Below are 25,754 nucleotides of genomic sequence, written 5' to 3'. Positions count from 1 at the left end.
AGTTTATTTGTTAGTTTCTTGCTTCTACCTATCTCTCAAAAATGTATTTCCTTTCACATACATACTCCTTTCCTTGTACCTGTTGCCCATCTTAGGAAATTGCTTTAAATTGATCATAACTGATCAGTACAATCTGAAATCAGGAAACAAACCAGTAAATAATGCTGTAACAGGTCTGTGTGCTGCTTTCCTAGGGTATGTGCAAAGAAGGAGGATGATTGTGAGCCAAGTAGAAGCTTTTGACTTTTCTGGAGAGAGCGACCTTTCACAAGTTAGGTGCTGGGTTTGAATGCCAGGTGTCCTTTAAAGTGGCACATATTTCTGTCTGAAAATGGGATTAAAAATATCTTGTCTACTGTTGTACTGGAACCTACGTGGCATTGTTTAATGAGCAGAAAAACAATAAGCAACCACCCAATAAGCTGAAATGTGTGTTAGTCTTCAAATGTGTAACACTGTACTGCAAAACAAATAGCAGTCTGACTAAATGTACCAGTTTTAACTTTGATTTCAAACAAAAAGAGATACTCAGTTCAGTTATATATGACTGTGTTGAGTGCAACACACTTAAAGGAACTTTAATGACTATTGAATAGAGAAATGCCTAATGCATTATTTAAAAGTCAATGTTTTTATTATACTTCATTTTTTAGAGTGAATCAGAAAAGGAATACATTAACTATGAAAAAAGGGGTGCCAGACAGCTACTGTTTCCAAGTGATATAACACTGTGCATTATAAGCAATTTTTAAAAAAATCATTACTTTTTAGAAGAATTAGCAAATTTTATGTATTTTTTTTCCCATTTCTTCCTTATCCAGCTGAATCGCTTCACCTCTCTGCGCACATTTAAGTTTATAATCTCACACTTGAATAATTTGAGTTCCTGTAGGTTTTAATTGAGCAAATTATCTTTGTTCTTTTTCCCTTTTTACAGTAAGCTGATGTTTCTGCTCCAACTTTGCAGGCACAGGTACCTTTGGACGTGTTCATCTGGTGAAGGAAAAAATGGCCAAACGTTACTTTGCACTTAAGGTAATGAGCATTCCTGATGTCATTCGACTGAAGCAAGAGCAGCATGTGCACAATGAAAAGTCTGTCTTGAAAGAAGTCAACCACCCTTTTTTGATCAGATTGTAAGTTGCTGTATTTTTTAAATTCATTTCACTCATACAGAAAGTGCAGTAAATGTACTCCAGAGTCTCATTGCAAGTTCTAATGTACTTAACCAACACTGAGCATTTAATTTCTTGTATGTAATCTAGATTAAAATAGACTTTGGAATAAAGTATGTATTTTAGAAGAATCAAGAATTTTACATAAAGAGGCATAATTTAAACATTCAAACAATAATTTATAATAAGGCGTTTTCTCTCATTTTCACATTGTAGAAGAGACATTTTGTGAAGTGAGGGGAACATGCTAATGAAGAATTGTTAGGATTGGCTCCTCAAAATGACTTCTAGAACTATTCTTGATGTTAGAATGGTGGTGGAAAGTATTTCTACATGTATGTGCTAGATATTGGTAAATAGCTAAAGATATTCCTAGACTAAAATATCTAGTTTTTACAAACTTAAGTGAACTATACTTTTGAAAATTTAATTTTTTTAAGAGTTTAAATAACTGCAACACTTCTTGGACTTTGGTATTCCTGTACTTGTTAAGTGATGGAACCTATTTAGAAGCATGATTTAAACACGGTTCATGAAGAATGCTTTTTTTTAGTGGAATTTAAGTAACTAATGATCCCAGTGGTCTCATTGTTAAAGAGAGAGGGTATCATACTTTTCTGTACACAGCACTACAGCGCTTCTTGTGTATCTGAGTCCATATCTATTAATGTGATAACCTGCAATTAGCAGAGGTTTAGTTATTTTTCCATTTATATTTTCTCATGCATGGATACATGGCTGGCTATTAACCAAGATTTGTTTCCATTTACCTGCCTTGATCAGTTTTACATAAAATTAGACAAAATTAGGCTTAGTTAATCTAACTGCAGAGAATGCAGCTTCCTGCCAGGTTTAAGCAAGTGTCAGAGGGAAAAGAAGGCAACAGCATGGTAGTCAGTCAGAAGATGAAATGAGGCCTGTAGGAGAAGGCTTTTCCCTTGGTATGGTATTGGCTTTTTCCAGCCTCATGATGCTATTAGTTTCCAGCTACTGTTCAGAAATCCTATGTGGCGTAGTATCAGTAAGACAAGTTCTAGAATATGTAGACGTTGAGATTCATTAAAGACAGCAGGATGGAGAGGCTGAGTACATGTGGTTAGACCGGTTGAAGTATGGATGGAACATGGGGAAAAAGATTTTGTATAAATATCTATGTACATCTGGAAATTCTTTACAAGAAAACCCTACCAAAACCAACAAGCAAACTCCCAAACAAACCCCATCTTGGTCGGTCTGTGTATAGGAATAGTGGGAGTAGAGAAATTTGAGTGAGATGTCAGAAAGAGGGTTGGGAGGATTCATGTTCATACAGAAGTCATCAAAATCCAAACAGGGGAGTTTTCCTCGATTTCATTCACACTTTATTTACAAAATACCAGATTTTTCAGGTTACCAAAAGATACAATTCAAACAGTTCACTTTGTATGCAAGGCAAATATTCTGCCTGTCTTCTAGGGCCCTGCTTTTTCTGTTGAAATGTCCAGTGAGATGTTACATCAGCTATGCTCATGTAATTGCCCATGTGATGCCTTTTTCCCTTGGCAGAGGAGACTCCAAGCAATGTAGCTGAAATGAGGTAGTTAAAATTTAGGTTCACAACAATATTTATGTACTTTAGGTTAGACAAGCCTTTGTGGATGATTATCACTAGACTGTATGAGAAATAACATTTTCTGCAGTTTTTTGGGCGACTAAAAGGTTATTTCAGCCACCTCCTGCCCAATATATGTGTGGAGTTTTTTTCAGTTAGTTGTTTTACTGGAGGTGTTTAACAAAAATGGGAAAAAAACATATAGTTCAGCTTTAATGCCTTTAAAGTGTGTTCTCTACATGGTCTGGTTTTTTAATGTTTTCAGTTAGCTTCACCATCTTTAACACTGATAGTATTCCCCTTTGGTTGCAAAACAGGGAATAGATGTCAATGCAGCATAATATTCCAAGATTTTATGATGGAAAATTATAAAGTAATGCTGCATGTAATTGATTTCTGGTGTTGGGAAATTCCACATGTCTTCCTCTATGTAAAGGGTTCTTTTTTTTTTTTTTTTTTTTTTTTTTTTTTTCCCCCTTTTCCTGTTATTTTTGAGAAATATCTATTCTAAATGTAGGGAGGTACAGTTTTTCTATAGACACTGGAGTTACTCATCTACATTTTTTTCAATACAGGCTTTTTCTAAATGCTTCTTTGTTGCTTTTGCAACAACTGATCACTGGAGATTCCTAGGAAACCTTTACTGACATGTTTGAGTAATGTGTCACGCTGTGGTGCAGCTCTTCATAGTGAGGTGTAATGTTGACATGTTTCTGAAGAGAGGAAGAATTAATAAAAATCAACTATGTCTTGTGGTTGTATAGGCTAAACCAGGTTGTAGTTCACAATGACATCTAAAGTTTATGTAGTAAAGCTGAATTGTAGAATTAATGACACCATACGTTATTCTAATCACAGCTTCTGTGGTTTTTCTCTCTTCTTTTTGTATTAAATTACCATTTAAACTGATCTGAATTGCAATTACAGAAGTTCTTAATTTTGCTCTTTTTCATGTATACCAAATAATGTATCCATTTTTCTGTGGACAGATAAACCTTTAAGAGTCAGTTTTCAAAGAAATTAATTCTAGTAAAAAGCCTGTGCTTATTGATGTAGCTGTTCCATTTTTTTCCCCTCTGTATTGTCAGATTTTGCTCTTCCTCTCCCATAAATATGTGATTTGCTTTGTTTCACCCACTCCTGCTCTTCTTTCATTGCTTATTGTAGGTACAGCTTTTCCTAATTACCTAGAATACATTTTCAGAGTGTTTTTGTGTAGTCAATAAACATACTGTGAACATCATCAATTGCCAATTAATGGTGTTGATGACTGTGATGGTGAAGAAGTTCCATGAAAGCAGAAGACAAGCCTGGGCTCTGCTTTCTCCATTACTGAGGGAATGGAAGAGCTGTAGCTGACGTCTGATTGTCTTATTTCCTTGGTTGCCTCAGTGCTGCTGTCAAAAATAAAATCTTCCTGACTAAAAGTCAATCATGTTTTAGGGAGCTCAGTGGTTCTGCTTATCTTTCCCAAGGCTCTATGCCCTGATTAAGCACAAAAGTGCTTGTGATACTGCTGAAGCACTGCCTAGAAGCTGAAGTAGCTTCTATTCTTGTATCACTGTATCAATAAAGTAGGTAAGGATGCAGTGTTCTCTATCTTTTAGTATGGAATTAGCATTAGTTCTTTGTTTTAAATGGTAGTGTTCTTCAAGATACTTGTTTTCTTCTTAACTGTTGAGCTACATTTAGGGGTGTGGTGAGTTGTTTAATGAAGATAGAATGAAATACAGCGTAACTCAGGGGAATGTGGAAGAGAAGATTCCTGTATTCTGTAATGAAGCCACATATAATTATTTACTTTCTTTTTTATGTTCTTTATGTTACTCTGACTACCACAGAAATACCTCTTAAATTAAAGATGGCAGTCTGAGCAATGGAAGGTACCTATCCTTAGATTAATTCTGAGGTACAGAAAGTAATCTAGTTTTGCTGTCATTTTTACTTTTCTGTTGCTTTTGTGAAAGATGCCATAGGAGAGCAAGCATTGTTATCTGATGCTTTTGTTGGAATTGTGTATCTCCAGGGAAGAAGGCGTAGGAGAGGAAGACAACTCTCTGATGTCTGTTTTTGAACATACTGTCATGAAAGTCTTTACAAAAGCAGATTCTGCTTATCCCCATCACTTTGGTAATGTTTGATAATATAAAATGGGAAGTGAGTAAAGAATGTCTGATCTTTATATCAGGTCAGTTATTTGGTGCTTAGAAGAGACCTGTTTTGTACAATGAAACGGAATCTAAATTTTTTTTTCCTGCGCTGTGCTGTGCTTATCCACATCTATCTGGTTTACAATGCAGGTTAAGCTAGCTACTTGAGTGCCTTACATAATCCTGGATTCTTGAAGGTTTGATATTTGCAGACAAGGAATCAGAAATTAGTTATGTACATGGTTGGGGCAGCCAAGGCCATTTTACAGACGTTTACTTGTAGAGCAAATCAGAGACATAATTTCTTTGTTCAGTAAAACTATTTTTGTTACAGATTTTGGACCAACCATGATGAACGTTTTTTATATATGTTAATGGAATATGTGCCAGGAGGAGAACTTTTTAGTTACCTGCGCAACATGGGGCGTTTCAACAACAGCACAGGACTGTTTTACTCAACGGAAATTATTTGTGCAATAGAATACCTGCACTCCAAAGAAATAGTTTACAGAGACTTGAAACCTGAAAACATATTACTAGACAAGGAGGGACATATCAAGCTTACTGATTTTGGATTTGCAAAAAAACTTGTGGACAGGTAAGTGGGGTTTTGTTCTGGTAATTACATTTTGCATGCTAAACCGTTAGAAAACAAAATTTGATTTCAGGTGGTCAGCATTTGATTTAACATTCCATGTGGTTCTCACATGTCAAATCTCTTAATCAGAAGGAAATTATCATCTTAAAATGGCTGTATGGAAAGCAGTACTACCCCTTTGGTATAACCTGGAGCAATGTCACACATAAGCAGCGACAGAAAAATATTTTTATCTAGCTAGTTTTGTATATTTAAGTTTTCAGCAGTCATGTTGTAAAAAGGAGTTCAAGAAAGTAATATAAGCATATGCTAAGATACATAAATTAATTCTCCATACATACTGATTTGCTATATATTTTGTAACTCATGTTTCATTCTAGTTTCCTTTTGGAGGTTTCTGAAGTGTGAGAATAACATTTTATAACTGGATACAGCATATTCACTAGCCTGTGCCTAAAATGAAACTGCAAAAATTTAGACAGAAGCCATAAGGCCAGCTTCAGCAGATCTGATTTATTTAAATCCAGCCTCTATATTGCTGTCAGCTTTAGTTACATATGTAAACTTTTTGATAATGCAGAGGCTCCCCCCCACTGATTTTTTTGTTTTCTTTGTTTGGACTACTCCTCCAAGACCATAATACATGTTTTTAAGAGTAAGCAAGAGCATTGGGATTCAAGAAAAGGGAGGTAAAAACCAGCCTGATGTATCAGAAGAGTGGTGTGACAAGGCTTGATGTTACACCTTTGAGCCATCTCTTGAGGGAGCCCTTTTTTGATTGTTCTGATTGAGGCAGCGTAGTGGTGAGTTAGGTGTTACGTAGGTGCTCATCCTCTTCAGTCATCAACCTGTTTGATGCTGCTTTTGTAGCAAACAGGTCCAAGCGTGAGAGTTCTACTTGAAAAGAGTGTGTGTGGGTGAGGGTCTGTAGTGATGCAGAGTCCCCAGGCACGTGCAAAGGAGAGCCGCTCTATTGCAAAAACCAGGCCTTTTTAAGCAGTTATCCAGTTATCAGTGACATAGTTTTAAATCATAACAAACATAATTCAACCAACCACCATACACCATTATGTGAATGCACAATGGATTTAGAGCTTGTTTTTCTACCTCTAGTTCAGTTGAGTGTCTTTCCCACAGTCCTTTTCTACTTAGCCAAAGTAACAGGCCTGAACTGTGATTTTACAAGGCCTTCCTTTTGTGAAGTTTTACTTACCTGTAACAAGAGTGGATGTGAGAAAGCTGCTTAATGGAAGTAACAGTCAGATGAGACAAATCAAATCACAAAATAGAATCAAAAGTTCTATTCACCTTTAAGATCTGAAAATCTGTTTTAACACCATGGAATTTTGTGTATCTGAATTCACTTTCCACTGGGCAAGCAAAAAGGCCTACAAATGCTGGCCTTTCATTTTAATACTTTGTTTTTATAGCAAAATAACTTTTTGCAGGAAGTCATGTAAAAATCTCTTTATAAGACATTTTCTTACAAATACTTATGACTTGCTCTTTAGATGTAAATACTGCCACTTAGTGGTAATTCTTGCTTTGTGTTTCTGTGGGTTTAAGGCACAAGAGAAGTAACCCATTATTAAATAAGGTGGTAGTTCACATCAGAGTATATTTTTCAGCCTGAAAGATGAATCTCTAAATATATTTGTTCAAATATATTTTAGCAAATCAAACTTAGTTATCACTTCTGGTTTTAATTTGGTTTGTATTTCCCGTATTGTCTGGGGAGCAGTGAAATTGATCAGTTTGTGTGGAGTCATAGAAGATTATAGCAGTTTCATATTTATAGGTGATTTACCTTCAAACGTACAACAGATAACTTAAATACAGAACATAAAATTGGAATGAGCAAGAACATCAGTTAGAGCACCTATGCAAATCTGGTTTAGTTTATGTGTTACTGTTTTTGTTGTTTTCTTTTTGAAACTACATAGTATTCTCCCTACTAGCTGAAGTCATCTTCACAATGTTGGTTTCGTCACTGTAAAAATACACAGTTATCAGCCCTTTATCCAGTGGTGCACTCCAGTAGGTGCTTTTATGGCATAGCCTATTTGATCAGAATTATAGGAGATATTTTGTCATTTTTATGCATGGAAAATACCTGTACTGATGAATCTTACGTGTATGGGTGTCACTGAGTGTATAGATGTGTGCATATATGTAACATACATGAATGGCAAAAAGAAGACTTGAAGTATTTATGTTTTTCAAACATCGTGAGGTAACCTTCTCTGAGGATCAGCAAAGACATTCCTATAAAGAAGATATAATATGTAAATGAAAACATTGGCTGCAGAAGACTCTGGATACAATCACACATTCTAGATACATAATACTTCACGTGAATAATTCTATAGCTGCCTGATTGAGGGTTTTTTGTAGACATTTTCCTTTCTTCCCATAACCATGTATGAAGGGATGAAATATTCACCATGTCCCTCTACAGTTAAGGTGCCCTTCAGAAAGAGTGTCTGGTTCATAGCTCATGTTCCCAGTGTGGAACACAGCCTGCACCTGTACCTTCTTATTAGTTCAGTTTCTGAAGAGCTAGACTCTTAATATTTTCTTTTTAGAGACAGCAGAAAGAGAGGAGGTTTTCTTTGCTCCTTCTGTTCCTTGTTGGTATATCCTTCTGTTTATCCTTGTTCCTCCCTTTTCACTCAGTGTACCTTTAAAAATTCTAAATTTTTCTCCAAAACAGTGTGTCTTTGCCTCAGCTGCTGTTTATTTCTTCTCTTTTCCACCTTGATGTTGCTTAACTGAAGACTTAATAACCTTTTCAGTTTCTTGTAAGTACATTCATATAAAATAGATGTGCCACTACTTTTAAAAAAGGGCAATGACAAGAAGAAAGTTGGGGAGGGGGTTTTTATAAATTAGTGTTACCTGAAGGCTGTAAAAAGGTTTTCCTTTGAAATTTTCAGCTGTTACATTTGTAGACCTTTCTCTTTCTGAAAAGCATATACCACTTTTTGGGTATAGTATTTTTATTGATTTTTTTTTTTTCTGATCTGATTTCCTTTTTCTATGTGGTTTTCGGTTGTTGTTTTTTGGCAGGTTTTTGGGGGTTTTTTGTTTTTTTTTTTGTGGGGGGAGTGTTTTTTGGTTTGGGTGTTTGGGGTTTTTTGGGATTTTTGGGGGGGAACATAATTCCCATGTTCTTTCAGAGAAGCACAAAATTAATCGGCATGGAATTTAATAGTTTTTTTTAATGGACAGATTTCACTCAAAGTTATAAACATTTTAGGTAAAATTAAGACTTCAGTGATCTTTTTATTTTCCTGGAATGTTATTCACTGTTAATTTTAGTTTATTCAGTTTACATTGCTAGAAAAGAAATTTACCTGTGAGTCTTTCTAGAAACTTGAGAAGTGATTAAGGGATAGTTCTGCACTGTTGCTTAAGCTGGATGTGCCTCATGACTGTTCTACGCAGTGGATTGAAGAGAGAATGACTGTGTTAGATACAGTAAGTCTAGTTTGCAAAGTGTTCCCTTTGTCACTGTAGAAGCAAGCAAGAATGTCTTGCAGAACAAATTTTTGTCAACTGGATACAAAGCAATCTTTGTTAAATATCAGAGAAACTGCTAGAATACCAAAGCAAATATTTTTAATCTGGTTTATGTGCAAAAAGCTGGTTAGGTACTACAGAGATGGATGCTGAATGGTAGAACACATTATTCTATAATGCTAGAACACATTAACCATCGAGACTGAGCTTCTTCACACAGTACTCTTCAAAAGTTTCACAAAATTATTTTGCAGCTTACCTTTGTAACCAGAGTAGATTATTTGTTTCAAAAAAGTTATCTGGAATTTCAGATGAATATGCAATAGTCATAAAATTGTAATGATAAGACATAATTTAAAATATTATCTTTTTGTAGCATCTTCTTGATGTGTTTTCCAAAATACTAAATAGTCTGTTTCATGACCAACAAAAGAGGAGACACGAGTCATGATCTTATGGCACAAATACACATCTTAAAAAAGAACATGAACTTCTTTCAAGTTTTTGTGTTGTTAGCAAACATACATTTCTTGATTGAAATTAAGGAAGTAGTTAATGTGGTTATAATAAATTTGATTTCCTAGTACAACTAGGAGACTTGAAATTACACTGCCCTTAATTCAGTTTCCCTTTTGCTTGAATAAAACCACAGTAAAACTGTCAGATACTTCATTGGCATAGCTGCCTAAATCAGTATGATTGAGTCACATGATGGATACAGCTTTTAAATTTGGGAGAGGGAGAAATACTTCATTTTAAAAGATGACAGAGTTTTACTGTCATTCCTAATTCCATAGTCCTGATACAGGTGGCTGCTAGATGGCAGCAGTGTAAAGCAGCACTGTATGTAAAAATTCAGTATGCTTGATTTGGAAGATAAGAGTTTATATTTTTTAGATAAAATCCTGATAAAAATTAATCATGTGTTCTTTCCACTTAGGAATGTAGTTTCAAGAACCTTGAAGCACGTTGTATGCAAAGTGACGTAATATATATATAAATATAAATATAAAATAATAAGATAGTTTAACTGGAGTAATTTGGCTTTTGTCATAGTAAACTGAAACTTAAATTCAAGTCATTATTCTTCATTTAAAGCCTTAACTGACTGTACAGCTCCTCTTCCTTTATCTTAACTATTTTTATGAATCAAGGCTAAGGCTTAAAAAAACCCTAACCAACCGAAAATTTATCCCAAAAGCTCCCTTTAAAATATTTCGAAGAATCATAGAATATCTTGAGTTGGAAGGGACCCATCAGAATCATCAAATCCAACTCCTGGCCTGGCCCAGGCTATCCCCAGGAGTCACACCATGGACCTGAGAGCATTTTCCGAGCACTTTTTGAACTTTCTCATCAGGCTTGGTGCTGTGATCACTTCCCTGGGGAGCCTGTTCAGTGCTCCCAACCTTTTCCCAATGTCCAGCCTAAACATCCCAACTCAGCTTCATGATGTTTGCGTCCTCTCACTGGTCACAAGGGTGAAGAGATCAGTGGCTGCCTCTCTGCTTCCCCATGTGAGGGTATTGAAGACCACGAGGTCTCCCCTCAGTCTTCTCCAGTCTGAACAGAGCAAGTGCCCTCAGCCCCTCCTTGTAAAGCTTCCCCTCCAGACCCTTCACCATCTTCGTTGCCCTCCTTAGGACACTCCCTAGTAGCTTAATTTCTTTTTTTACATTGTGGTGCCCAAAACTTCACACAGGCCTCAAGGTGAGGCCACGTCAGAACAGAGTAGGGTGGGAACATTTCATCTTCCCTTCATTCTCAGAAAAAAAGAAGTTGAATTGTTATTACTTCTAAAGGTAATTGCTGTTCATCTTAATGCATTTGTCCAGGAGTGTGTTAGCATCTTGATTGGAGAAAATTCTCACAAACACTCAAGAGGTTCTTTTGGTGCGCGTCATGTGTGGTGACCGTTTGTGACTATATTCTTTGTCATATTTTACTAGAACTCCTTTTAAAATGTGGTACAGTTTTCTTTCTTACTCTGCTGTGATTTCAATTTCTCTTGAATTGGTGAGCTCCTTTCCAAAGTTTCATCTTCTGACTTGCTGCTGGGGAAGGGTAATTTATTCAAAATGAGAGCACATTTTTTTCTCAAGTGTACATTTAAACCTAAATCAAGTGAGTGAAGCCAGGCAAATTCTACATGGGTATTTTTACAAAGAAAAATTCACATTTCTGGAAGAAGTTATTTCAGAATATTATTCTTTTCAAATGTAATTTGGTCTTTTTAAACTTTGTAAATACCTAGCTTCAATTTGTTTCATGTCTTTATAGAATTTGAGCTTCAATTAGTTAGCAGTATGACAGTTTTATTTTGACCTTACCATAGAAAACTGACTAAATATGACTTTAAAATATATCACAAAAAGTATTACCTACTTATCTCACACTTGCTTTAACTACACGTTGTAAATATTTTAAATAACTAAAAACGCAAAATGTTTCCCTTTTAATGAGTATTATGGAAGTGATGACAGGTTAGATTTCAATACTATTTTTAGACTGTAAAACAAGTCATGTGTGTGCAACTGCTTACTGATTTAAACTTCTACTTTAAAAAATTCCTCCTTCCCTTTTATTTTTCTAAATGAAACTTTGTTTTGCTGGAAAAGGCCATTAAGCTTGTCTTCTGGTGGGCTTGTCAGTCCATGAACTTCCAGGGTTTGCAGCTTACAGAGTGAAAAACACTGTTAATAATTCAAAACACTGTATAGTCTAATGGGTAGAGTACACAGCACCAGCTGGGAAACTCAGTGCACAGATATTTTCTGAAACAGGAAGTTTCTTATTTGTATATATCTCTGTTCCAGGAGAATTGGAGAACATCATCAAAGCAGTCTGTTTAGATCTTGTAGAGGCCTTTCTTACTTATCTGTTTCTTTGTACAGTAAATACATAGGTATATGTTGGGTGCTTCTTATGTGTGTGTTTGATTTTTCCTATTACTGTTATTTCAGTTCCACTTTGATCTGCTTTTGTTGTTTGTTTTGTGGTTTTTTGGGTTTTTTCCTTCTTTTACAACCAGAACATGGACTCTCTGTGGCACTCCTGAGTACCTTGCTCCAGAAGTTATACAAAGTAAAGGCCATGGAAGAGCTGTGGATTGGTGGGCCCTGGGAATTCTTATATTTGAGATGTTGTCAGGGTAAGTGATAATTATTATGTCAGAGCAATAATATGTAATACAGAATTATTTGCTAGTTCTGTTTACAATATTTGGATTAACAAATATGGGTTAAATTTAATATTGATATATCAGTTTAATTTGTGCTTTTGAAGAAAAGAACTGGGAAGATTTATAAAAAAAACGTATATCACTGTTGTTATAGGAATGTTTTAGGGTTTTGAGTTTGTTGGTTTTGTTTCTTGTTTTGGTTTTGGATTTTCTGTTTGGTTTTTGGGGAATTTTTTTTTCTTTTTTTTGATGTTTTTTTGTTGTTTGGGGGTTTTGTTTCTTTTTTTCTTTCTTTTTTACTTAAGACTTTTTTAACAGCTTCGCTTTTCCTTATGTGTTTTGGAAAATCAGGTTTTGCTGAAGTTTAGATTTTTATTCACATGGTCCTTTATATTTAAAAGGGTAAAGAACAGGACTACTTCTGTAATTAATTTCCAGCATAGGGAAATCCTAATTACTGTGGGAGTTGTAGTCTGTAAAAATGCACAGTGGCAAGTAGGAAGACTTTTATTAATAACAGTTTGTATTACAACTGAGGACTGGTTTTCTTTAAACCAGAAGAAGACGATCAGGGAAAAGCTTTATAGGTCTGCTTGAAATTGATTTGCTCAATTGCATCTTTTGGTGTTTTGGAATTTGTTTGATAAGCAGTGTTTTCAGAAAATACAAATTCAAACTGAATTTGAAACAGAAACAGTTTCTGGCGTTGATGGAAATAACTGTTAGTATTAGTTAGATAAAAATAATTGTTTCATTTTGCTCTGATTCCAAAAAATAAATATTTTTTTCAGTAAAATAAATAACTGTTTTTGGTAGAATGTGAAATTGTGCTTGTGTGCTAAACAAGGCATCTGTGTAGTTTCCCTTTTACTTTATTTTTTGTCTTGGCTGTGTTGTTTGAGGGTACTTGAAAAAAGATTTGGATTTTTGAAAGCAATTGGCTTTTCTGTGGTGGGTGCTAGAAGACAAATGCAGATGAAAGCAAGCTTTCATAGCTTCTGAAGAAACTTAGTGTATTTGTCAGTTTAATGTCATAGTTCTCAGAGCTTCTTCCTTGTACCTGGCTCAGTGTGCTCTGCGCCTTCTTGGTCCCTAGGTGTGTCAGGTGCCCCTATGGTCTTTCCTTATAAATCTGCAGCCTTGTAGAAAGATCAGAAGAAAGTGTCCTTGATTTATTTGTCCTTTTCTCTGTGCAGTACTGTAATTTCAAAGTGATTTTGGTGACTCTTCCCAGTGTTTGGACAAGCTTCTAAGCTTGCCTGAGCAGGTAGTTCCCCTGATGGATGGGTGGTCATTTCAGAGCTCTAATCCATTGCATGTACTGCTGTGAAGCTCGCCCAACACAGCTTTACCCAGCACAGAATTACTACCCACTGCTCAGGTGAGCAGCCCAAGCTGGTCAAAAGAATCCTTCTCACAGAGATGAAAGGTTCTCAGAGAGAAAAAAAGAGATTCCCAGCAAGCTTGTTGCCACTAATCTTAGTCCTAGACAGCAGGAAGACTGTAGATAAAAGTGTCTGGGCTGTAATATGAGCACAGGTGCTGCAGTCACCCAGCTGTGATTTACCTTCCTGCCACGGGTTTCAGTCTCTGTTAGGTCTGTGTGGTCTCAGTGTAAGTGGATATTGGGCCTTTTTTATTTGCGTGCCTTACAGAGATGTTGATGGGATTCTCTCCACTAGACCACTAACAGAAGCATGGCATACAAAGTTAACATACTGACTACAGGTGGCAGTCAAGCAAGATATTTGGAGTTGTTGAGATCTCAAGGCTGCAGGGTGCTGATGTATGACTGCTCTATATTCTACCAAAGTATGACTGGTATATATTGGATATTAAAAAAGGGAGCAGCTGCCGTTGTTTCTATGTAGGATCATCTGCCTCGTGACACGGTCTGGCTCAAGGGATGAGACCTGAATTTCAGGGTGGGGGGATGGGAGGGAGGTGGCTTAATATGAGCACTTTGGATTTTAGAGACTTTTAACCAATAAAGATAGCTTACACTTTCCTGAAAGTCAAGTGAGGTTTTATATAGGCTGATTGACAGAGCAGCTGTCTGCTGTGTCTGATTTTCTAAGCTTTTTTTACTACAGTACTTCTATAGACATGCTCTTCATAATGATTGAATGCTGCATTGGATAGGAACTGTGGCCAACGCTAAAAAATAAAACAGCAACATTCGGTCATTTTCCAAAACTGGAATAGGGATTCCATACAAGCTCGTTTGTTTGGGGTGTTTGTGTTTTGAGGTTTGTTTGTTGGGAGGTGTTGTTTGTTTGGGGTTTTTCTTAAGATTGGGGGTATAGATAGATACTACTTTATTAGGATTTTTTTTTTTTTTTAGGGGATTAAAGGAGGGCAGGGATTATGGCTTGCATGTGTTTCCTTTAGATGGGAAAGTTGTCACAATGAATGTACGCTTTTAGCATTTTATCAGCTTTTTACTGTTCTTGGTAATAGTGTTTTACTGTTCTTTGTAATAGTGTTTTTTAATTTTTTCCTCACCAACTCAAGATCTGGCTAGATATTTACTATGAACTATTCAGTATCAAGCTTTTTATTACAGAAACAGTCCTAGTTAACTTTATCCATTGAAAGTCAAAGAAGATTTAAGAAATCTGAAAATATTTTGAAGGTGAACAAAACCTGACTTCAGGACTACGTTATTGTCTCCAAGTAAATTAATGTAAGACATTTGGTAGTTATTTCCTGAAGTTAGTCTCTCTGAAGCCCAGAAGTGATTGAAAAGAATTGGTAGGTGTGAGTGTAAGGAAAGGGCCTCTCTAAAAACAAGCAAACAAACCCACACCTTCCTGTTCTACAGTGTCTTATTTCCCTAACTTAATCTCTGGAGGCCCATGGAATTCTTCTTCTGCACAAACTAGGTTTAAAGCAAGGTCCTGTTTAGATTGAACATAGCGAGATACAGAAAGGGGAAGGAACAAAGAGAAGCAAGGGTGAGGAGAAATCTTAACATATTAATAACACCAACTTCATAAAGATAATTTGAACGAGCTAAACAAACTGCCAATACAAAGAGTTGGAACATCTGTTTATTTTGAGGAAATGAGTTCTGTTACAATTTAATGCAGAAAAAGATATACTTGTTATTCAACATAAACTATGTCATAATTGTACTGTTATCAAATATGCAGCTGATAGGAATTTTGGGTATTAATGTGGGCTATGTGGTTTTTTTTAATTTTTGCTTGGGTTGTCATGATGTGCTGGTCTGCCATTTTAGGTAGCTTAATGGTTCTTGTCTGCAGTTTTATATTCTTAGACCTGTGTGTTTTCCCTTGAGGTTTTACAACTTCTGTTCTTCAGACTGTCTTTGAAACTTATGTCCATGCCACTGTTATGCTTCAGTTAGCAAAAGGAATGGTTTGCAGCTGTTCTCCCATTTACAGAGATTATATTTTTTGTAGCTTCTTCTCAGCTGGTGAAAAGGCAGCTGTTTGTATTTCTGTTGTGGTATGAAGAAAGTCTGAAACTCAAGGGAATTTTTTGTTGATTTATTAGGTAGCTCCCAACACAATACTTGTGTTGTTTTATCTAAAATCTGTGCTGTGTTGAAGGCTGGCATTTACAAAAAGCATCAAAATCAAGTTACTTGGTTTGTCCATGAGAAAACTCTGCAGTCTTTCAACGCTGTTGTCATTTTGCATAGAGTACAAATGCACTTTAAGCAGAACTGCCATAAAATTACTATATAGCCAATTGTGATTTAAAGTTTTCTGAAGAACTCTAGACATAGTAATTTCGGATTTTCAAAGTGGGAAAGCAAAGAGCAATTTAAACATGTAAATATAAAAAATTATATGTACTTCTATTCTTCTTGATTTCACACCTCACTAATGTACAGTAATCTGCTTGCTGCAGCTGGCAGCTTTGTAATACATAGTTACAAAATATTCTAATTGCTTTATGCATTTATAGATTCTAACAGGTAATAAATAGAAAATTGAATTTGTCAACTTGCTGTGCACAATGTGAATGATATTTATATTTCTTGACTAAAAAAGAAACTTTATATTATAGTCTCTCTTGTGTGGGAAAAATCTTGTGCATGTTAAATAGCAATCATGTTTTCATTGTTGTTTAGTATCAAAGCAGGAGTTTTTAATAGCACAAGTATTATTCCTGAGATTCTTCCACTTTCCAGTTAGGTGAAAAGTAGTTTTTCATAAAGAAAGTACCTTGGCTTTCTGAACACCCACGAGAAATGTCCTTTAGTCTTTCCCTAGCCAGATAGTTTAGTCATGCTTTTCAGTGCTTTGAATTATAATGTTTTTTTTTTTTTACCATAAGCCTACCGACACCTTTACTTAGTTGTTCTGATGAAATTTGATATTGCCAAAATTTACAGTATTTCAAAGGGAATGCTAATCCACTTGATCATCAGCTGAATGAAGAAATTAATACTTCTGAAAACATAATGGAAATAATGTACAGTACTTGTTGAAGAATAAGCTAGTTTGAGTATCATAAAATTTAAAAAAGAGAATGAAGTGAAAAAATGTTGTTTCAATCGTTGTTTTTGTGCTATTAGTGATTTCCAAAGCCACAAGCAGTGTATTTGTGTGTGTGTGCACACAGTTCAGTTCTCTAAGAAAGTAAATATAAAATGTTAGCGAGCTGTGAAAATATTTTAATTAAACTGTAATAGTGGTTGGATGTTATTAATATGGTCAACACTCAAAACCTGCAGGTTTTTTAATTCTGTAGGGATTTTGAGGCAGAAGCATAGTAAGAGGGTTGCTTTGGTCATGTTACAGAGGGCAGAGCAGGGCTGAGATTATTGAATGAGTTATTCCATTCCCTTAGAAGGTTTCCTTTTAAGATCATGACTGACACTCAGAAAGCTGTTGGCACTCAGGCTCAGCTGCCTGCACGGGCTGTACTGATGCACCTCTTGCAGCAATCAGGGATGTACTGTACTAGAAAAGGAGGCACAGCAGAACTCTCAGTTCTTACTGTAACTGTACAAAAAGAAGTAGTGTCTCTGTTAGCTCATAACTTCAAAAAGAACTTCATAGAAAATATAGATGTAGAATTTTAATTACATGTTAATATACTATTCATCATGGGGAAGATTATGAAATGAAAACTTTAATCTGTCCCACACAGAAAGGCAGCTGCACTTGGAGAGTTGTGCTGTCTGTCTGTTTCAAAAACCTTATCTAGCAAAACATACACTTGAATGCAAGAAGTACAACAAATAACTGAATTGGATAATGTATTCATTTGAAGGTCCTTTAACACTTTAGACAGAAACTGGTAAAAATAAGGGTGTGCCTGCAGTTTCAGGACAAGATCGAAAATAGTAATGCTCTTTTTGAGAGTGTATCCCTGGACTTTAGAGATAAAGACAAAGCATTTTTTACTTTTAACACTGAAAAATTGTTTCATAAATTATATTTTAATGCAACTATGTAACAATTTTGTTTTTCTTTTCTGTTGCTATGTTTAAATTTTTGTTCTTCATTAGTGTGTTGCATACAAAAATGTCTTCTGTTTTACAATGGTAGCCTTAAATTATTCTTCAAGATACTATTTGATTGGTAGTGTCCTACCAAAAAGAATAACATAATCAATTATTTCTGAGGAGAAGTGCTACAACATAATACTGCTTATAAGATTTTTAGAACTTGTTTTTCTAACATCTAAAAATTGTCTGTATTAAAACAGGTTTCCTCCATTTTTTGATGACAATCCATTTGGTATATATCAGAAGATTCTTGCTGGCAAAATAGATTTTCCGAGACATTTGGATTTATATGTAAAGTAAGTCCATGACTCCCAACACTGTCTTTTCTATTCTAAACACCTCCTCAGCACTGTTTCAAAAAAATCTTTTTAGAAGACTTGATTTCAGATTCTGATTTTCTGAAACATCACGTTGGAAAGTATTTTGAATTACATTTACACTTTCAGTCCAAATAAAAATGTATATGGTAGACTTCAAGGTGGTGATACAGTTGTAAGATATCTTTTCTGTGTATTAGGTGATATTAAATGCTTTTCCACCTTGTGCAAACCCCATTGGCTTGTACTGTAAGAAGGTCAAGAGGAGAAATGTGAGGAGATAATCTGTATAAAAATTAGGAGAGCAGGAAGAGAACACTAAACTTTCTATCTATAGATACATTCCTCTTAAATCACTCTCTGCATAATTATTTGAGAGAACTCTGGTACTTCTGAAGTTCTAGTGTAAAATGAACTTACATTCCTGATAGCAGGGTACCAGTTCAATATGCAGTATTGCATGCATATGTAATGTGGTTTTAATTCTCAGTATTTAGCAATTGTAAGGGTATATTGCAGATGAAATAAGTTTTTTTCCCCATTTAAAAATTCCATAACTGAAATAGTTTCTAGTAAACATTGAAACATAGGAAATTAAATTAGAAACATGGAGTTTCTCCTGCAAATTAAAGATAACTGAGTGAATGAGTGAGAGAGTAAAGACAGGAAGTTATTCCTATGTTAATCATTCATGATGTTTTGATAGTGACCTTAAAGAGGCACTTGCTAACTGTCACTACTGGGTAAAGAATTAAAAGCACAACTAATCATTTGAGAAAGATTTTGTTGTTGTTGTTTAAGCTTCCACTGAATCATTAGGTGCACTGAATGAAGCATGTCTTCATCCCGTTAGGCTGACTATAGTGTCTCATATTTTTGTCTCTTTGTAACAGTTTTCTCTTAGTATCTCCACACTGTTTCCAGTTTAGTGTAGTCTCATTGTCTGGTCTTCCTAATCAAATTGGTCTTGGAAAGAAACCTGATTATCTCTTGTAGAATTCTGTGCACTGAACTATAACACTGTGATCAGAAGGTGGAATACCTCAGAATAGGTTATCATCACTAACAACCTATCCAATATGCTGAAAACAATTACAGAGACTAATAAGGTCACCCATGAGCCTCCTTCTATCCAGGCTAAACAATCACAGCTCCCTCAGCCACTCCATGTAGGACTTACCCCAGACCCTTCACCAGCTCCATTGCCCTTTTTGGACACACTCCAGCATCTCAGTGTCTTTCTTGAAGTGGGTGGCCCAGAACTGGACACAGGAGCACTAGGTGTGGCCTCGCCACTGGCCGGTAGAGGGGGACAATCGCTGTCAATCTGTCCTGCTGGTCACGCTACTTCTGTGGCTTCACTTGCTTTCTACAGCTGAGTTGTGAGCACAGTGTCTTGGATGTCAGCCCCTCTTCCTTCTTTTAAACCACAATATGCAGAAGTGGATAGTCTTTGAACATCTCTGCATCATTAGCTTAAAGTAAGTGCCAAGATTATTTTGTCCAATGAAGGCAGTCTGCTTCTTACCTTCTAACGCATCTGTTTTCCCTCTCTTCTTCCAATAAGTCAGTATTTCATCCAGAAAGAAGGCTGTCTTGGGTCCTGTCACATCCAGACTGTGTTTGAAGTACTAGGGCTATATAGTGTTTTAGCTCTCCATTCTGAGGCAGCAAAACTATTTCCCTTCCTGAACTCTGAGAAAGCTTCTCTCCCTCGGGATATGTACTGCCTGAGCTTACAGGCATTGACATTTTTTACTCACCTACCCCCTATCAGCCTCCTGTATTTTTTATTTTCTGATTTTGTACCACTTCAACTCTCCCTCTTTCTTACTACTTTTTTAAACTTTTCTTTGCAAAGCCAGTTTTGGAAAACTCCAAACACAATGTCAGTGTTAGAGCATTTTACTGAATATTGGTCTGGAGAGACCTTCATGCAGAATTTGATTCTCCAGATATATATGCCAACATATCTATTGAATTAATTTTAACATAATTTTAAATGATATTTTAGAACCAATATAATAAAGAGCTACTAAGCAATATGACAAAGAACTACTAAGCTTTATTGTTTCAATTCAATGGGTATTTCACCGGTCCAATGCAGCATGTCATCTTTAGTGACAACACTGTATCACCAAGTAAGATCATCCCTTAACTGTTTTATGATGAATTTTTGGAGCAAGCCAAGAATGATCCATGAAAATGTTGTCTGGTTTTATAGGAATAGGAAAGTGTCTTTGGCCATAAACTCTGTGAATCTCTTTTTGGGTTTCTGGATTTCTTTTCCGTCCTACTTCTGTTTTAAGTGTGCTTAGAGTCATCCTTGTAAACTCATCCATAAGGAATGGTCGTCTTTGTGAAGTAGAAAGGGGTATTTCTGCAAAGGTGACTGTAAAAGGTGTTGGTCACATGATTTAATCTATTTCAAATATTGATTGTCTGGAATAATCATGAGAGTTTTAAAAATTGCTTTCTGCATGGACTATTTTTATTTGTATACCTGGTAATTTAATTTTTTTCCCAGCTGAATTTTAGAATTGTATTCCTGCCAAATGCAGCAGCTTTTTTAAACAGTAGCACATTCGGGTCATATGTTCTTTCTGCACACACTTCTGTGATTTCAAGGATAGGTGAAATAGTGCTATTTTTGGGAGGGATAGTAGATATTACAGGCAGGGATGGAGAGAGGCCAGGTGTGTCATTGTTATATTTGCGTCCTTCTCTGTATATAAAATGGTTGACTTTTTTTAACCTTTCATATGGTTAAAAACTGGAACGAGCCATACTCTTTAATCTCCAGTATTTCATGCTGTGTGTCATCTCTCAGGACTACTTGAGGTTGTAGAAATAAGGGTGGTTAGACTTTTGTTCTTTCCTGTCATTGGTACTTCATGCAATTAGTCCAGAATGCCATTTTCCTAAAATCAAACAACAGAATAATCTTTGAGATAAAATGCAACTGATTATAGAAATATGAAGCCATATTTTTCTTTCAACTCATAAGTAATCAAGCTAATTCCATAAATTCTGATACTTTTTTGTTTATGTCATAGTTCTTTGGGGCTTAATATTTGAAGTACTTGGCTATTAAAATGGAAGAGTTTTATGTCTCTAAACTTATTTTAATCTTTTAAAATGCTTATTTAGTTTTATGTAGAACTGTTCAATGAGCAAGTATCTCGGTGAGGCTTTTTGTTTTCAATGAAATTATAGATGTTACTAGTTTTAAGCAGATGACTAGCTCTTCCACGGTTTTCCTGGATATTTAGCGTAAAGATGAGGGTGCAGCTTTTTCTGCTTTTTTAATATATATTAGTGTTGAGTTCTGACAAACAGATTGGTGATCCATTTTGAGATTTGGAATGCCCAGCAAAACGCAAAAATACAGAGAATGAAGTGGTGCTACTTGGCAAGGGGCAGGGGAGAAGAGAGAGAGAAGTTTTTTCTTCCTTTGTTTCTTGGAAGAGTCTAAAAGAAATCTGCAAGTATTCTCTTAGATTCTTTGTTATTGTTTACTCTTAAATATCCTAGAATGTGAGGAAATGAATGGGTCAAAGAGAAGCCTGTCTATATTCTGTAACACTTGACAGTCAGATATAAGTTACTTCTGTTTAACAGAGAACATATTTTCTTCACTTCAGAGACCTTATTAAGAAGCTGCTTGTGGTTGACAGAACAAGACGACTAGGAAATATGAAGGTCAGTGTAAAACCTTTAGTGTAACACAGCACAAGGTTGAAAGAATTCTATAGGAAAGATACAGACCAGCTCCTTCGTAGGGTTTTTATTTTTATAAGCATGAAACAGATACATTTTCCCATACATTACTTAGGTTATGCAATCCAAAAGGCAAAGTGTAACCTCTGTATTTCTGTTTTTCTTAAAATCATTTTCCTGTTTGGATTAATGCAACTCTTCATGATAGTTTCCCTCTCTCCTCACCACCACCCCCACAACCACCCTGTTCATTAATGTGAAAACCTAGATTAGACCAGAAACATGGTATTAAGTCCTGTAGTACAGGGTGCTAGCTCATTTGGTTCTTTTTTTGTGGAGGTGTTAATCACAGAAGGAGCACCAATCAAATTTGAAGTTTAAAAATTATTTTTAGGAGTATAAGGATTGTTCTAGCACTGTGATACCTGGTCATTGTCTTGGTGGGGCTGACTATGCACAGTCAAATACTCTTCCACCAGGAGGAATTATTTACCCTAATCTGAACAGATTTATGAAGGTAATAGATACTGAAATTAACTTGTGTAATCTTTAATTTCTTTAGAGACATCTAAAATTTTTATTTCTCTGGGCAAGGGATGTTAGAGGTTTGCTTTTTGGCCCAAAACACCCTGAATGGTAAACCTGGGTGAAGAAGGTAAAAGGTGCACAATCATCCAGGGTTTTCTTAACATACTGATATAAGTATGAATGCTTTAACCAGCTGCCCAGTGTTTTCTTTTGGAGACTTTTTATGGCACAAACTTAGACTGGTAAGAATGTTTTTCTTATCCTTTAGAATCCTTTGTAGTGTTTTTCAGGAGGATTTCTTAAGCTGAAAATTTTTAAACTCATTTACCAGTGAAAACTGTTATATCTTTAGACAGTTTTGAAGGAAAACAAGAACAAAAGCAAATCTTAACTTATTCAAGCATGGGCTTTGGTAAATGTGTTTGGCTGGGTTTTGTGTTGTTTGGGGGGACTTTTTAAGTCTGTGTTTTGTTTAAGGGTTTGGGGGTTTAGGTTTGTTTAGGTTTGTTTTGGGGTTTTCCCTAGAGTTGCCTAAAATGCTTAAATCAAAAAGAATTCTAATTAAGAGCAGATTTTGGGGTGGGAGCACTCCATCAGACTTGTGTCTGATCCTTTTCCATGATTATAATTGGTTTAAAATGATGTAAAACCCACTGAACATGTTCTTGTGAAGCATTCAGTCGGATCTGCTTTTGAGGGAACTAGGTGATATTATTCTCTTTGATGCCTGGTTGGATATGAACATGGATAGCCCCAGTCCAAATAAATCGGAAAAAACCTATATGTGTGATAATGCTTCATTTTGTGGAGCTGTATGTGGTATGATCTTGAGTGCTGTGCTGTGATCAGGCCTGAGACAGAGAACCAGCTGTTTTTCCCTAGTGCTTAATGCCTTGAGAACTCAAATCTGTGCTTGAAACAAGCTTAATCATGAAGAGACATTTTTGTTTCTTATGTACATAAATAAAGCAGGCACCCCAGAGAGAATAATCATTACAAGGCAAATATACCTTTAACTGTATAACTAAAATGAAAACAAATGTTTTAATATATTTACTTTTAAAAGAGTGCTGAGAACCGCTTGCTGTCAGCATTAAAGGTCTGTAATATTCAAAAAAACTATATGCTTCCCAGATACTATTTTTATTTAAAACACCATCAACCCTCTTTTTTATTATTTTTTTTAAATAGTCAAGAATTAGAAAGTATATCTGAATAAAAGGCACCCTCTAAAATGTAGGAGAAAGCAAAAGTAAATAGGACTGTAGTGAATGGTTTTGTGGGTACTTTAAAGCCTGTTCTTAATCTCTATTGTGTCAGAAGAATGCTGGAAAAAGCCTAAACAAACCCCAAATCAAAAACAGTTTGGTTTTATTGCTGGAACTCAGGACCTGCTAGGGAATTAACATTAGGAATTTATCCTTTAGAATCTTTTAATGATTATCACCTGAAAAAAAGGAAAAAAGGCTAGACTGTTAGTCTGCTGTGATATCACAGTCCTTGTAATGAAATACGTGGTTTGGCATACATGTAGCTTAAAAAATACTTCTTTTGATTTCTTTCCTTAAAGAATGGAGCAGATGATGTGAAGAGACATCGATGGTTCAGGTCTATAGACTGGGATGCTGTACCTCAAAGGAGACTAAAGGTACATTCTGCAAATACTGTATAGGACATCACAAGGAGAAATCATTGTTCATTTAAGCTGATCTGTTGAAGGTTTGTTGGCTGTTGAATCTGTGTTTGTGTGTGTATAACCAATACCTATATGCACACTTAGTAATTAAATGCATATTTGCCTTTTTGCAATGCAGAGTTAATTGTATGAATGCCTGTTTGCATTTTTTTCTATATACAAACTGCCTAAAAAAATATATCTCTGCTTTAGTTTCTGAAGCTGATTAGTTAATCAAAATTTAGGTTTTGGGTTTGGAATTTTGTGAGTGTTTACTTGTTGTAAGTGGGTTTTTTTGGGGGGAGGTGGAGGGGATTGATAATTTGTTGGTTTGATTTTTTTTTTTTTCTTTTTTTCCTTGTCCTTACATATATGGAAGTATTTTACTCTGGGCTTTAAACTTTTGTGCCAAGTTCAATTCAGGTAAATGTTTTAATAAAAAGTAAAGCACGTGGGAGTAGGAGAAATAGGGAAGGTGAAAGAGAAGGATTTATGAATGTAATTCCAACATTAATAGCACTGAATTCTAGTATTGTATGATGGCAGATGTTTGCAAAAGCCATCAACACTGCAAAATGTTTTTTAAAGTTCTTTGGAAGTAAAACTGCCTTCTTTCTTTCCTTCCTCAGAGATTTCTAACTTGTACAATTCCTTACAGCAGTGATTTTCTGTAGGAAAGATTGGGTGTTGGGTTACCATATGCAGTCAGTCAAGTACCAATTAAACATTTGGTTTTCTATTCACTAGTTTCTTGCTCTTAAATTTGAGCTAGATACATAAAATTCTTTGGGGGGTGGGGGGAAGGGAAGGAGACAATATTAAAATGTTCTTGATGTATTCTTGTAGACAATATCTAATACAAAGCTGTAGGGGACTTTTCTCTTAAGGAAAAACGTGTTTACAGTGTTTTAAATGTGTGGGTTTGTTTTATTTTTAATCATTACTGCACCCAGTTGATGTTTATGTATGTGTGTTGTAAATGAAGTCACATTTTGGTAGGTATTTACTATAAATTCTGTTTACTGGAATCTGCAAAGAACACAAATTGCATTATAACCTGTTTTATAAGCATATAAAGTCTGAAGTTTATAACAACCAACGCAATAAAAAACAAATAGTATTAAAAATTATTGTTAGATGTACAACCAAATGTCTCAGGTCCAAACATCCTTTGTGTGGTATTTTTATTTTAAAAATAATCAAAAGAGTCATGGGTAGCATTCAGATTATTAAGAATACAAAACTTGCTTCTTAGTCTTCATGATGGTTGCATTAAGCTCTTAGAAGATGAGATAGTGCTTAATTAAACTTAAGAGTGGGGATGTGAAGTGGATCAGAATTTTACTTGGTTATTTCTAGAGGCAGCTATATTCTTCAGAATGTGTTTTCGTAATTTCATACTGATGAAGAGATTGAAATAATACGAAATAATACAAACAGTGCTCCATTTTCCCTGTAAAAAGCATGAATTTGTCTATTGTATAAGGGTCTTAAATATCAATGTCATATAAACAATATCAGTGTCTGAAAGAGAAAATAATTTCATTAATCATCCTTTCTCTCTTTTCTTTTTTCTTTCTTTGTGTCACTTCACAAAACTGGGATTTTTTTCACCAAAATGCTTACAGGGAGGAGAGGTACCAGGTCCTGCCCACAGTGGAGCAGACAGGTCTCAGGGGCAGAGCAGATTCTGCACATTTTCCTCAGCATCTGGGCAGTGTTACTGTGACTGCGCGACACAACATTAGGACTTGCTTTTGGCTGAAGGCTAGGAATACTATCTTATAGGGACCCATCTTTCTCATT

General features: G+C 35.5%; 1 protein-coding gene across 1 annotated transcript in view; it reads left to right on the top strand.

Moving 5' to 3' along the window:
- The window catches only part of PRKX (protein kinase cAMP-dependent X-linked catalytic subunit), a 58,165-nt gene that overhangs the window by 26,275 nt on the left and 6,136 nt on the right, over positions 1-25,754 (top strand). Inside the window, exons 2-7 of the mRNA XM_040055294.2 lie at positions 968-1,136; positions 5,251-5,514; positions 12,068-12,187; positions 17,909-18,004; positions 21,670-21,727; positions 23,844-23,921. Coding sequence (XP_039911228.1) covers positions 968-1,136; positions 5,251-5,514; positions 12,068-12,187; positions 17,909-18,004; positions 21,670-21,727; positions 23,844-23,921 — 785 coding nt within the window. The remainder of the gene's footprint in view (positions 1-967; positions 1,137-5,250; positions 5,515-12,067; positions 12,188-17,908; positions 18,005-21,669; positions 21,728-23,843; positions 23,922-25,754) is intronic.

The sequence above is a fragment of the Hirundo rustica genome, chromosome 2 (assembly GCF_015227805.2).
Source record: "Hirundo rustica isolate bHirRus1 chromosome 2, bHirRus1.pri.v3, whole genome shotgun sequence".
Taxonomy (NCBI): Eukaryota; Metazoa; Chordata; class Aves; order Passeriformes; family Hirundinidae; genus Hirundo; species Hirundo rustica.
Note: the sequence above shows the minus strand (reverse complement) of the source record. Positions and strands in the feature narration are given on the sequence as shown.